Below are 14,827 nucleotides of genomic sequence, written 5' to 3'. Positions count from 1 at the left end.
GCATCTTAATCTTCCTCTCTCTCTCCTCCTCCTCGCTCTATTCCTCTCTCCTCTCTGTTTTCCCCTCTGTTTTGCACAGACCCCTCAGAAGCAGTAAACTAGGCACTGTGAGAGGCCATATCTCTTTCTTTTTAAGCTCTCCCAAAGAGAGAAAGGGAAGGTTAGTAAGGCCCCTGCCTCCCTAGATCAGCCGAGGGCCTATACTTTTATCTAGCTTTTATGTTTCTGCTGCTGCATCACAGACCAGATTGATCAATCAATTCCATTTTTACTTGAGGTAATATCTTTGCAAAGAAAATCCCCATCTGACAGAATATTTAAAGAACTCACATTTATGTTTTGATAATGTTTGAGCAAGACACATACAGTATACCAACATCAATTCTAAATATGAACTGAGCCATAGAGAACACATGTTTTTAATGTAAAAAGAGCTATATAAAATACATTTGATTGATTGATAATATATGTTATTTCACGTTCATGCTGTATCAGTTGAGGGATGACCATTTACCTACTTTAAACCAGCAGAATCATTCCCCTCAGTACCACAGCTGCTTCTGCCTCAATTCATACATGATGCCTTTAGCTTCCTGCCTCCGCTCTGCTTTATGCCTCACCGACTTTGCTCTTTCTCTGCTGTAGCACTCACTGCTCTGAGGCTGCTCCATGATAACTGCTCCAGACTAGCTGCTCCATGATAACTGCTCCAGACTAGCTGCTCCATGATAACTGCTCCAGACTAGCTGCTCCAGACTAGCTGCTCCATGATAACTGCTCCAGACTAGCTGCTCCATGATAACTGCTCCAGACGAGCTGCTCCAGACGAGCTGCTCCATGATAACTGCTCCAGACTAGCTGCTCCATTATAGCTGCTCCAGACTAGATGCTCCATGATAGCTGCTCCATGATAGCTGCTCCAGACTAGCTGCTCCATGATAGCTGCTCCAGACTAGCTGCTCCATGATAGCTGCTCCAGACTAGATGCTCCATGATAGCTGCTCCAGACTAGCTGCTCCATGATAGCTGCTCCAGACTAGCTGCTCCATGATAACTGCTCCAGACTAGATGCTCCATGATAGCTGCTCCAGACTAGCTGCTTCATGATAACAGCTCCATGATAGTTGCTCCAGACTAGCTGCTTCATGATAGCTGCTTCATGATAACTGCTCCAGACTAGCTGATTCATGATAGCTGCTCCAGACTAGCTGCTTCATGATAGCTGCTCCAGACTAGCTGCTCCATGATGACTGCTCCAGACTAGCTGCTCCATGATGACTGCTCCAGACTAGCTGCTCTATGATGACTACTCCAGACTAGCTGCTCCATGATGACTGCTCCAGACTAGCTGCTCCATAATAACTGCTCCAGACTAGCTGCTTCATGATGACTGCTCCAGACTAGCTGCTCCATGATGACTGCTCCAGACTAGCTGCTCTATGATGACTGCTCCAGACTAGCTGCTCCATAATACCTGCTCCAGACTAGCTGCTCCATGATGACTGCTCCAGACTAGCTGCTCCATAATACCTGCTCCAGACTAGCTGCTTCATGATAGCTGCTCCAGATTAGCTGCTTCATGATAACTGCTCCAGACTAGCTGCTCCATGATAGCTGCTCCAGACTAGCTGCTCCATGATGACTGCTCCAGACTAGCTGCTCCATGATGACTGCTCCAGACTAGCTGCTACATGATAACTGCTCCAGACTAGCTGCTCCAGACTAGCTGCTCCATGATAACTGCTCCAGGTTAGCTGCTCCATGATGACTGCTCCAGACTAGCTGCTCCATGATAACTGCTCTAGACTAGCTGCTCTATGATGACTGCTCCAGGCTAGCTGCTCCATGATGACTGCTCCAGACTAGCTGCTCCATGATAGCTGCTCCAGACTAGCTGCTCTATGATGACTGCTCCAGACTAGCTGCTCCATGATGACTGCTCCAGACTAGCTGCTCCATGATAGCTGCTCCAGACTAGCTGCTCCATGATAACTGCTCCAGACTAGCTGCTCCATGATAGCTGCTCCAGACTAGCTGCTCCATGATAGCTGCTCCAGACTAGCTGCTCCATGATGACTGCTCCAGACTAGCTACTCCATGATAACTGCTCCAGACTAGCTGCTCCAGACTAGCTGCTCCATGATAGCTGCTCCAGACTAGCTGCTCCATGATGACTGCTCCAGACTAGCTGCTCCATAATAGCTGCTCCAGACTAGCTGCTCCATTTATTTCGCTGATGTGTGTTCTTGTTACCTCTATATACTAGACCCAGAGCCATCCAAGCTGCAGCAGGCAGACGCTTTCCCGTCCCAGGCACTGACTCCCACGGCCAGGCTCACTCTGAATCACAGCTGTCCCCCAGAATCACATCACAATGATCACAGTCCCTTTGTTTTGTATGCAGAGACTTCAAGCTAGGTTACACACTAAAGGCGTCAGCATGCCTCAGTTTGGCTGGCGCCTAGCCGAACCGAACTTGTGTGCTCGCATACTCCCTTAAAAGACCTTCACTTGAAAAATGATATAAAAACGGCAATAGTACTGTTTGTCCATTTTGAGACGCCATAGCCATACACTTCCTCAAAATAGTCAGAATAAATCTGTCATTCATTTTGACGTTTTTTCCGAGGAGATCTTAGTCACGCAATTTTACATCTAACTAAGATGTTTGTTGCAATATTTTTCAATGAAAACGAGTCATCTCTTGTCGAATGACAACAAAAACGTTGTTGAAGAATCCCTACTGTTGACCAATCACCGACAAAGCGGCTTAGACTTCGGCTCCAAACTTCGGCTTGCCTCCAGAAAAATTGTTGTTTGCCCAGACAGCCGAAAAAACCCTCACCGAAGTCCAAAAACAAACAAAAACGTCACAAAATGTCATCATAATATATACACGAACTCTACAGAACTGTTTCATCAGGAAAGCATGCGGACTCCTTAACCCTAACCCCAACCAGGACATGACTGAGCCTGGGCCTGGGACATGAGGCTGCCTGCTGCAGTGGGATACTGTGTGTCTTGTTACTGTACTGTTGCCTAAAGCTGCTGTATCCTACTGCAGTCTCTCCTCAGTATCCTAGCAGCCAGAATGTAGGACTGAACTGTAGCTTTGCTTTGCTCCACTGCACAAGCTTCTGATCTGATCCCAGCCACGGAGAGATCACTGTGCAGGATCTAATAGGAGGGAACAGGGAGGGCTGCCTGGGAGAACTGTGTCACAGTGTCTGACCCTGTCTCTCTTTGTCTGTCTGTTGTCTCTCTTTGTCTCTCTGTGTTTGTCTCTGTATATGTCTGTGTTTTTGTCTCTGTGTCTGTCTCTATGTCTGTCTGTCTCTGTCGGTCTCTGTTTTTTGTAAACGTGTCTGTGTGTGTCTGTTATTCTGTGTGTTCTGGCTTGTGTGTTTTCTTGTTCCTGTGTGTGTGTGTCAATGTACTGTTTGTGTGTGTGTGTAAATCCCTAGGCCAGACTCTGCGAGGCCAGACTCTGCAGAGGGCAATCTGTCGTCCTGCCCGTCTCGTAATGGAGAGAAGGACTGGGAGAACGAGTCCACAACCTCCTCCACTCCCTCCAACCAAGAGTACACAGGTACGGACCGCTCCACTACAATCACAGTATTCTGCTTTCAAAAGGAGACCAAACTACTGCAGTATACTGGAGCTCTCTGGTCCATGTGTAGAACAGGCTGTGTTCTGACTTTCTCTTAGTATGTCACTGCATACCTTATGCTGGTATCTGATTTTTCCCTCAGGCCCAAAGCTGTACAAGGAGCCCAGTGCCAAGTCCAACAAGCATATCATCCAGAATGCACTGGCCCACTGCTGCCTAGCGGGCAAGGTCAACGAAGAGCAGAAGAACAAGATAATAGATGTAGGCCGTTTGATGTACACTCTGCTACTTTCTCTCATGTTACTTCACTCTTTTACTTCACGTTTTGTTCCTTTGTTTTCCTTCCCTATCTCTTTCAGGAAATGGAGAGGTCGGGGGCCAATAACTTCCTGGTTCTATTCCGGGACACGGGTTGCCAGTTCCGCTCGGTGTACTCCTACTGTCCAGAGACGGAGGAGATCACCAAGCTGGCGGGCATCGGGCCAAAGAGCATCACGGCCAAGATGATCGAGGGACTGTACAAGTACAACTCGGACAGGAAGCAGTTCAGCCACATCCCGGCCAAGACCATGTCGGCTAGTGTAGACGCCATCACCATCGCCCCCCACCTGTGGCAGACCAAGAAACAGGGCACACCCAAGAAACTGGGTAGTCTCAAGTAGTCACAGCAACAAGCCGTTTTCATAACAAACCAAGGATATTGTTGTTCGGTGTCTTGGGCTATAGTTGAGGACTGAGGGGAGACTTTGTGGGTTATCCGACCCAGGAATGGACCCAGGTCTGGGTATGACCTGGGATATTACAGGGTCTGGTTTGGTATGAACGGTGCTAAAGAGTCCAGCTTTCTAATGTTCTTTCCCAGTAAGATATCCCCAGAACACTTAAACTCAGCATTCATCTGGGTCTGATATCTGATATACAGTATAGTTGGATGATTATGTAGAAGGGTTTTTCTTCTTAACAAAACACTGCTGAAATTATTACTGGAATGTAGGAGAAAAAAACAACACAAGCCTCAAGGGACATTATTGTTGTTATGCAAGACTGTGTGTGGGGGGGGGGGGGGGGGGGGCAGAGTCATTCTAATGGAGCACGCGTGTGTGTGTTCGTCAGCATGCGTGGGTGTCCATGTTCTTGTATGCCCAAAAAAGAGGGGGGCTGATGAAAGCCTTACTGAATCAGACCACTGAAGCACTGAATGTCATCTCTCTGAAATAGACCGAGTTTGAGTTCTCTGTTCATCATGTTTGGCCTTATGCTTGTTTTGTGTGTCATATGAAAGCACAGCGATTATGTTATATTTAAGCGCCAGTTGTGATGTTTTTGTGAGTGCATGATGATTGGCTGTGTGTGGGGCTTGCTTTTCTCTCTGGCTGAAAGAGAAGACTGAGCAGTTGGGTTTGTGTAATGTGTTAACAAGTGCCAAGATTGAGTGAGGTGAGAACCTCAGAAATAGGTTGTTGTTACTTTCGATAAGAACTAGATTGTAAAATCATTGATTTAAGTATCATCTACAGTACCAGTCAAAAGTTTGGACACACCTACTCGTTCAAGGGTTTTTGATTATTTTTACTATTTTCTACTTTGTACAATATTAGTGTGCAAAGCTGTCAAGGCAAAGGGTGGCTACTTTGAAGAATCTCAAATATAAAATATTTGTTGATTTGTTTAACACTTTTTTGGTGTCTTCACTATTATTCTACAAAGTAGAAAATAGTCAAATTAAAGAAAAACCCTTGAATGAGTAGCTGTGTCCACTTTTGATTGATACTGTAGTTCACGGGAATGTCAGCAACTGACTCAATATATTTTATGTTTTTGATAAGACTTTGGAAGTCTTAAAATATCATTGACAGAAATATAAATATACTTTAAGACTATATACACTGTATAAGTTAATTCAGTTTGTATATAAATACCTATTCCATTCAAAATGAATGAGTCACACTAGCGTTTTTCATTTAATATGGACGTATATAAACTTAATATATATGGGGCCTTTTGTTGTTTAAAACATTTAAGTGTGTAATCGCTGTTCAATGTCACTGACAGGACGATTTACAGCTGTAGAATAGCAGCAAGTTTCACAAATTGTGTCATGCGCCTGTGCAACTCAGAGAAAATGTCTTATAAAGGATATTGTTGGGATACAGTATGTTTTTGGACCTCACAGATATTCAAAAGCATTTTACTTTATTGTGGATAGTATCTTAACTGTTGAATTCCCTTTACACTCAAAGTAGTCCACAATACATCTATGTGTACATATACAATTGAGAGTAATTCATCGATAGCAATTCATGATACTTTCCCACTGTAGATTGCAGTATTTGTTGTTGTATAACTGTGTACTTACATAAAGTAGATCACAGAAAGATGAAACATTTCTACTGTATGCTTTAACATTTGACATTATTCTAACCTATGGAAGGAAACTGGCATTTATTTTATGTTGGAGTAAAGCCGTGTGTACATTATATACAGTGTTTTTTCCTAAACCATTTTCCATTTTGAGATTTCATATGAGCAGCATATCTGTCTCAAAAGGAAGTATTTTGAAAGCATGAGAGGGTAAAATATGTTATGTATGAGTGACGGGCAACACATAGAAAGAGAAATGACTGCGAACTGTGTCCCACTGCATACTATTGTCGGTAGTGGATAATCAGATATGTATGAGATGCCATTCTGTGTTTTTCCCAATCTAAATTCGTTTTATTTTAACCCTGTCAATATGTTAATGTCTTTATGTTATTTTTATATATTCCTTTGAACTATATTAAAATGTAAATTTTCATTGAAACTTGTGATCAATGTTTTTGAAGCTTGGTTATCCACTTAGGCTAGCTCAGATTTGTATTATTTGTTGTTACTGCATTACATAACAAGTGGGTCTTGAACCTGCAACCTGAGGCCACAGGGCAAACAAACGCACCTTCTGTGCCATGATGGTCAAGACCTCATGGAAGATGCATAGGTTTACATACAGGGATTACATACCAGTGGTAAAAATATCAAGATGAACAGTTTGTCATTTTACTGTTCTTTTACTGTTTTCTCATAGAAAACCTAATGATTGAGAAATAATACACTATTCGTCCTCTCTTGCACCCAAGAACAACCTTAGGCAATCAAATGAGAATAATACCAACCAGATTTACGTCGTATCACTGTCTGTCGTAATCCTCTTTAAACCTTTTCAGAGGGCCATGTCCTTCAAGCATTTAATTGTATTTACCCGACTGTTGAACTTCCCACTGTGAATCTGCGATTACGCGTACATGGAACACTTCCTAATCTGGGAGGTGAAGGCATTGGATTATCCATCCACCATCCTGTCCTCTCTTGGGGTTGGAAGTGACACACACCTGACAAGTAATTATCTCATTGCAAGTGGCATAATTGTACGTTGATTACAGTTTATTTGATGGTCATGTTCAATGGATGGTAGGAATGTCGATCGTTATCGCAAGGGCTATGCGGGTTTTATGTTGCAAGAGAAGAGACGCTTGGGGCGCCCCTATGAAAATACTGGGATTTGATTGGTAGACAGACGAAGCGTTGCGCTTGACAACCGAAGGGGCTGGGTAGCAGGCTACTTACTACCAGCAGCAGAAATCGATCCGAGAAGACAACAAAAGAGACTGACGAACAAAACGAAACAGAATCGCTCTGACAGCTACGATTTTCAACAACAGAAACAAATCTAAGGAGCGTGTTTTCAGCCCATGTATTTTTAGACCAAGGTGAGCTTTAAATCGCATTGAGGGCGTGTTTGTTAATGCGTGGGATGCCTCGGCACCCATCCCGTCTGTGCTGCTAGCGGATGATGCATGTCTCTCGCTTGGCCTGGCTAGCCATTCTTCTGGTCATGGTCTGAATCTGTCATAGCGGTTTTCGGTGTGCGTTCCTGACAACAGTACTTAACATATGCTCATGTTAGGTAGTTAGTTAGCGTGCTAATATTTCGGAGAAATGTGTGCTTGTCTTGTCGTTTATTTCATAACATCAGACAAGAACAGGTTGGGGTGAAGCAGATAGCTAGCTACTTAGCTAACGTTAGTAGCTAGCTAGCTAATTGTATGTGTTTGAACCCCACCCATAGCTGCAGTGTCTAGCTACATTGTTAGCTAGTTCTAGATTGTAAATAGATGTTGATTTATTGGAACCCTATATAACGTTAAGTTTTATAATTAACTAGTTAGCTAGTTCAACCTATTTTTAGGTGATGCGCTGCGCATAGTTTCCTTGCTGCTGCTGTAAGTGTCACCAGCAATGAATCTTTGCATGCAGTTTGGTTGTTCATTTTCTTTTCTGAATGTTTTGTTGATTGCCAGATATCTAACCTTGTTCTTTGTTGAATGCACCTATTCTTAAACTAAATGTAAAAGCAGAATGTTGTAACATTTATCAGTATGTTTTGAGCAACCACTTGCTTGGACATGTTGTTAATAGTGTAACGACCCTGGGTTTATAAGCGCGGAAATCGACTCTGCCGCACGAGCATGCTTTTGCGCTACAGTCGATAGCGCGCCGGACCTCGGGCTAGAAGGTCGAGGGTTCGAGACCTGCTCCATTACAATAACAATGCAAATTGCAGTGCAACACCAAGATAGCAGGACTATTGACATACTGTAACTATCTAAATCCTTACTCAGCATTCAGGCTGCGTTATCCCCTGTGCAACTGTAGCCTAAGCAGTAAATCAATTAAATCGACGGTAATATAACTTGTTTGCAGTTGTAGGGTTGATGGTAATTGTCGTAATTAATGGTATTTCTCCTATTTGTATCCCCTGGTGAATCCTTGAACAAAAGTGAAATTAAATATGATAGGTTACAGTTCACGTCTGTTAGCCTTCCTGGCATGGGGTTTCCAAACTTTGTCGATTTGCCATTAATGCGATCCTAATCCATAATGTGTTACTGTTATTACTACATAATTAATAGCACAGCTGTGATTGGATTAACTCTGCTGCCTACTTTCTACTGACGCCGATTTGCTGTTAATCTGCTAATCACAGTGGTCAGATTTGGGGCTTGGTTCCATTATGTTGAATTGAGGAGTACGTCATGTCGTTCACATTGAGTAGGCCTAGGTTTCCTGTGCTTGTTTTCTGGGAGGAATTGAAATATATTAAGCTAGACTTCTTGAAAGTCTATTCAAAAGTAAGCAAGGTCAGTTGTAACATATGTTGGCCAAGTGAAAATATCAGGAGCAACAAAGACTGTTGAACACAGTGTGGCAATAAAGAGACATTGCATTACATTAGGAATTGATTGTTTAGCAGACAGATACTAGGCTGCCTTTCTACAATCAACATGAGAGCCTCCGTTTATGGTGTGTTTACTTACCCTGGGTTTTGTTGTTGTTGGTGTGTGTGTCAGCCCGTCGTCACCATGACAGCGGAGGAGATCATCAATGTGAAGGAGGTGGAGATCATCAAGGTGATCCTAGACTTCCTCAACTCCAGGAAGCTCCACATTAGCATGCTGGCCCTGGAGAAGGAGAGTGGAGTCATCAACGGACTCTACTCTGACGACATGCTCTTCCTCAGGTACACAAAGGCCTGGGTCGTATTCATTAGGCACCAAACGGCAAAAAAAAAAAAAAAACTTAAACAGAGAGAGACTACTTGAGCTATTCAATAAGGAATGTCCATTTTAGTTTTCTGTTGCAAAATGTTTTGTTACGTATGCCCTAATGAATATGACCCTAACATTACTGTTTGGGTCTCACTATGTGGATAGTGTTAGAAATACAAAGGGTTTGGGGCTCTCCCATAGCATATCAGGACACCTCCATAAGCAATTGCTGCAAAACAACAGTTGACAGATTAATTAGAGTTAATTATAATTATTTGGAAGTGGCATTTTTCAGGCTCATATTAATAGGTCACTGGTTGCTGAACTAAGTGCTGAAACACAATGTTCAGAAAGTGTAGCATAAATTCCTTTGTTTCTGCAATAATGATCCAGACCACCTCTATGCTAGACTGGATTGGAGTGCCCCTTTTTTAAATGTCAGCCAACAGTGTACTGTTACGCCACTTTGGTATTCCACTCAGCTGAGTTTGTGAAATGACTGGAGTTGGACTCCCTTTCACACAGAGGGCCCCACTGTTACCGGGTGACCATTCACTGCCTGTCTTATCTGCCCCTGTATTACACTGACCAATCAAGACAATCTGTTTCCGTAGGAGATGGCAAGCAGGGAAGTGAATTGGAGAATCCCTTGTTTACATGTTTGGTTGGTTTTTGTTCTGTGGTTTTGTTTCTGTATTAGGAAGTTTACTGAAATTATCTAGCTAGTGTCAATAGGAGTGTGAATAGGCTCAGAGCACGTAACAGGGGCTGCATTAGGTGTCACTAACACAGAACACTGAGTATTTTACACCTGATTTATTTTCTTGCTTTTTTGTTGAATTGTTTCTCTGTCCAGGCAACTGGTGCTAGATGGGCAGTGGGACGAGGTGCTTCAGTTTATTCAGCCGCTGGAGTGCATGGACAAGTTTGACAGGAAGAGGTGAGACTTCATTAATATGACACTAATTCTGTGGTCAGAAATGAATGTATTTAGTCTGACTGTACCTGACCATTTCTACACTTAGCAATGCTACATTTTTGCCTTTTCAAACAACTACACGTTAGCAACCTGACACCAAGGCTTGAATGTACAGGCAGATGCTGGGTTTGAATTACTTTTCTGAGACATGTTCTTGGGCCATAATTTATTGTTGTCGTAGGTTCCGTTACATCGTCCTGAAGCAGAAGTTTCTAGAGGCCCTGTGTGTGAACAACGCCATGTCTGCTGAGGACGAGCCACAGCATGTGAGTCAACAGACAAAGAATAGCCACTCTCTCTCAATTCATTCGAAAGGGGGCTTTATTGGCATGGAAAACGTGTTTACATTACGAGTGAAATAAACAAAAATGAGAAGACAAACTATTCGAATTTAACAGTAAATATTGCACTCAAAAAGCTTTTAAAAAAGATTGACATTTCAATTGTCATGTCAGCTATGTACAGGGTTTTACATCAGCTATGTACAGGGTTTTACATCAGCTATGTACAGGGTTTTACATCAGCTATGTACAGGGTTTTACATCAGCTATGTACAGGGTTTTACATCAGCTATGTACAGGGGTTTAGCAATGTGCTGATGGCTGTAGTACGAATAGGGTTTCCGCCTCTCTCTCTCGCCCTCTTCCTTCCTTGCTGGACCTTGTTCTAGTTGTCTGTCTATGGCATTACATATTCCATCTTCCTGTCTTTGTTTATCTGTCTCCCTCTGAATGAGCAAATAACTGAGCCACAAATCACGAAACAGCCCTCCTTTCCTTTTCCATCTGTCACTGCCTCTTCTTTTTGTTCCTAGTAAACACACAATCTCTGAGCTTTCTCTACTCATTGTCCTATATTAGCTTAGTCACAGAGAATGCAGATCTGAAACCAGCTTGTCTCCCAACTGGATTAGTGTGGGCTCCTCCTGTGTTTGTGTATAAGGCTGCGTTTACACAGGCAGCCCAATTCTGATCTTTTGCCCAGCATGAGTTAGTGTGTGTGACACGTGAGTCTGATTTCGCAAGTTTCTATGTGTTTGTGTTAGGTCTAGATTTGTTTCCCGTGAAAATCTCTTTTACACATTTATTCGAAGCAGTTCAAAGCAACGCTGGCATTTTTTCCCTTGGACATGATAGCAATCTGGGCCCTTCTACCTTGGCAGTTATTATCTAGGCCTCAGAAACCGATAACGAGTAGCTACTCTTCTACAGGATCTACAGACATTCTGGGCTTGGATGTTCAAAACCATTATTTTTCATCCCCCCCCTTCTCTCTCGGTCTCTGAGGGAATGTTGAGTCTTGAGGGATGACACATTGCCTCTAGGAATGAATAAATATGCATAAAAGGCATTTTTTGTGTGTGTGAACACTCTACACTGCATCAAGTAGCCTACTGCTACATGTGAGGGAAACAGTAGCCAGCTGCTACATGTGAGGGAAACAGTAGCCAGCTGCTACATGCGAGGGAAACAGTAGCCAGCTGCTACATGCGAGGGAAACAGTAGCCAGCTGCTACATGCGAGGGAAACAGTAGCCAGCTGCTACATGTGAGGGGAAACAGCAGCCAGCTGCTACATGTGAGGGGAAACAGTAGCCAGCTGCTACATGTGAGGGGAAACAGTAGCCAGCTGCTACATGTGAGGGGAAACAGTAGCCAGCTGCTACATGTGAGGGGAAACAGTAGCCAGCTGCTACATGTGAGGGGAAACAGTAGCCAGCTGCTACATGTGAGGGGAAACAGTAGCCAGCTGCTACATGTGAGGGGAAACAGTAGCCAGCTGCTACATGTGAGGGGAAACAGTAGCCAGCTGCTACATGTGAGGGGAAACAGTAGCCAGCTGCTACATGTGAGGGGAAACATGAGTCAATGTGAGGTGGCTCAAAATCTAAACTCTCTCTTGTCTCTCAGCTGGAGTTCACCATGCAGGAGGCGGTGAAGTGTCTTCATGCCCTGGAGGAGTTCTGTCCGTCTAAAGACGACTACAGCAAGCTATGTCTGCTCCTCACTCTGCCTCGTCTCACCAACCACGCTGACTTCAAGGCATGACACGTTTTATAGTTATGGCATCTGATCTTACGAATGGTATCTGTTCATTTCAAATAATAATAATGCATCTTTTATTCTAGCACTGTGATTGATGATAATATTTACTTTGAAGAAATGTTGGTAATAGTTTACTGAAAGCAGGTATCAAAGGGCATTATTACATTGTTATAAACATGTTTTATACCTTTATTTAACTAGGCAAGTCAGTTAACAAATTCTTATTTTCAATGACAGCCTAGGAACAGTGGTGATCAGGGGCAGAACGACAGATTTGTACCTTGTCAGCTCGGGGATTTCAACTTGCAACCTTTCGGTTACTAGTCCAACACTCTAACCACTAGGCTACCCTGCCACCCCATGTGTGAGCGCTTATGATATAGCTATAGATTAATAATAAACATACAGTACCAGTCAAAAGTTTGGATACACCTGCTCATTCAAGGGTTTTTCTTTATTTTTTACTATTTTCTACATTGTAGAATAATAGAAGACATCAAAACTATGAAATATCACATATGGAATCATATAGTAACCAAAAAAGTGCTAAACAAATCAAAATATATTTTAGATTCTTCAAAGTAGCCACCCTTTGACTTGATGACAGCTTTGCACACTCTTAGGATTCTCTCAACCAGCTTCATGAGGAATGCTTTTCCAACAGTCTTGAAGGAGTTCCCACATGCTGAGCACTTGTTGGCTGCTTTTCCTTCACTCTGTGGTCCAACTCATCCCAAACCATCTCAATTGGGTTGAGGTCGGGTGATTGTGGAGGCCAGGTCATCTGATGCAGCACTCCATTACTCTCCTTCTTGGTCAAATAGCTTTTACACAGCCTGGAGGTGTGTTGAGTCATTGTCCTGTTGATAAACAAATGATAGTCCCACTAAGCGCAAACCAGATGTGATGGCGTATCGCTGCAGAATGCTGTGGTAGCCATGCTGGTTAAGTGTGCCTTGAATTCTAAATAAATCACAGACAGTGTCACCAGCAAAGCACCATCACACCACCTCCTCCATGCTTCATGATGTGAACCACACATGCGGAGATCATCCGTTCACTTACTCTGTGTCTCACAAAAACACGGCGGTTGGAACCAAAAATCTCAAATTTGTACTCATCAGACCAAAATAAAGATTTCCACCGGTCTAATGTCCATCGCTTGTGTTTCTTGGCCCAAGCAAGTCTCTTCTTATTGGTGTCCTTTAGTAGTGGTTTCTTTGCAGCAATTCGACCATGAAGGCCTGATTCACAGTTTCCCCTGAACAGTTGATGTTGAGATGTGTCCATTACTTGAACTCTGTGAAGCATTTATTTGTCCTGCAATCTGAGGTGCAGTTAACTCTAATTAACTTATCTTTAGCAGAGGTAACTCTGTGTCTTCCTTTCCTGTGGCAGGCCTCATGAGAGCCAGTTTCATCATAGCACTTGATGGTTTTTGCGACTGCACTCGGATGATGGACTGTCGTTTCTCTTTGCTTATTTTAGCTGTTCTTGACATTAATATGGACTTGGTCTTTTACCAAATAGGGCAGTCTTCTGTATACTACCTCTACCTTGTCACAACACAACTGATTGGCTCAAATGCATTAAGAAGGAAAGAAATTCCACAAATTAACAAGGCACACCTGTTAATTGAAATGCATTCCAGGTGACTACCTCATGATGGTTATTTCATAGTTTTGATGTCTTCACTATTATGCAATGTTGAAAATAGTAAAAATAAAGAAACCCTTGAATGAGTAGGTGTGTCCAATCTTTTGACTAGTACTGTATGTTTATATTATTTATCCATAACTCAAAAGCATGTTTTATTATTCATCTATAGCTAGATCTTATTTTTTCAATGTGGAAGTTTTCCAACCGTCTCCAAATGTATGAATATGAGACGACCCTGGTGTCATGGGTGGGTTAATATGAGACGACCCTGGTGTCATGGGTGGGTTAATATGAGACGACCCTGATGTCATGGGTGGGTTTTTATCTAAATTACTTAAGTATGAATTGTATAAATGTTTCCCCTCCAGGACTGGAACCCCAGCACGGCGCGGGTGCACTGTTTTGAGGAGGCGTGCACCATGGTGGCAGAGTTCATCCCTGCAGACAGGAAGCTGAGTGAGGCGGGGTTCAGGGCCTCAGGGAACCGCCTCTTCCAGCTCCTCATTAAAGGAATTCTGTATGAGTGCTGCGTAGAGTTCTGTCAGGTGGGAGGATCCAAGTGTTCTGTTACAAAGCATTGTACAAATGACATGCATTTTAGATCATATATGATTTCCATGCTTGGTGAATAGGATGGGTGGGTTGGTTAGTTGGTGGATTTAGTTAGTTTAATGATTGATTGATTGACTAACTAATATATTGTGTGCCTCTGTCTCCAGAGCAAGGCGACAGGCGAGGAGATCACGGAGGGCGAGGTGCTCCTAGGGGTGGACATGCTGTGTGGGAACGGCTGTGACGACCTGGACCTGTCCTTACTGTCCTGGATGCAGAACCTGTCCCACAGTGTCTTCTCCTGCGCCTTCGAGCAGAAGTTGCTTCAGATCCACGTGGACCGCCTGGTCAAGCCTGCCAAGGCCAGCTACGCAGACCTCCTCACCCCTCTCATCAGC

The 14,827-nt window shown here is 43.3% G+C and overlaps 2 protein-coding genes across 2 annotated transcripts in view; both read left to right on the top strand.

The window, feature by feature from the left end:
• Positions 1 to 4,647, top strand: part of LOC120056214 (calmodulin-regulated spectrin-associated protein 2-like) — a 79,932-nt gene extending 75,285 nt beyond the window's left edge. The window contains exons 19-21 of the mRNA XM_039004462.1: positions 3,465 to 3,589; positions 3,753 to 3,871; positions 3,970 to 4,647. Coding sequence (XP_038860390.1) covers positions 3,465 to 3,589; positions 3,753 to 3,871; positions 3,970 to 4,272 — 547 coding nt within the window. The 3' untranslated portion in view covers positions 4,273 to 4,647. The remainder of the gene's footprint in view (positions 1 to 3,464; positions 3,590 to 3,752; positions 3,872 to 3,969) is intronic.
• A 2,581-nt stretch (positions 4,648 to 7,228) lies between these two features.
• LOC120055679 (WD repeat-containing protein 47-like) overlaps positions 7,229 to 14,827 on the top strand; it is a 25,446-nt gene continuing 17,847 nt past the window's right edge. The window contains exons 1-7 of the mRNA XM_039003572.1: positions 7,229 to 7,356; positions 8,998 to 9,167; positions 10,052 to 10,135; positions 10,356 to 10,440; positions 12,084 to 12,215; positions 14,246 to 14,422; positions 14,597 to 14,827. The exon at positions 14,597 to 14,827 is cut by the window's right edge and continues 272 nt beyond it. Coding sequence (XP_038859500.1) covers positions 9,010 to 9,167; positions 10,052 to 10,135; positions 10,356 to 10,440; positions 12,084 to 12,215; positions 14,246 to 14,422; positions 14,597 to 14,827 — 867 coding nt within the window. The 5' untranslated portion in view covers positions 7,229 to 7,356; positions 8,998 to 9,009. The remainder of the gene's footprint in view (positions 7,357 to 8,997; positions 9,168 to 10,051; positions 10,136 to 10,355; positions 10,441 to 12,083; positions 12,216 to 14,245; positions 14,423 to 14,596) is intronic.

The sequence above is a fragment of the Salvelinus namaycush genome, chromosome 11 (genome assembly GCF_016432855.1).
Source record: "Salvelinus namaycush isolate Seneca chromosome 11, SaNama_1.0, whole genome shotgun sequence".
In the NCBI taxonomy this organism is placed as follows: Eukaryota; Metazoa; Chordata; class Actinopteri; order Salmoniformes; family Salmonidae; genus Salvelinus; species Salvelinus namaycush.
Note: the sequence above shows the minus strand (reverse complement) of the source record. Positions and strands in the feature narration are given on the sequence as shown.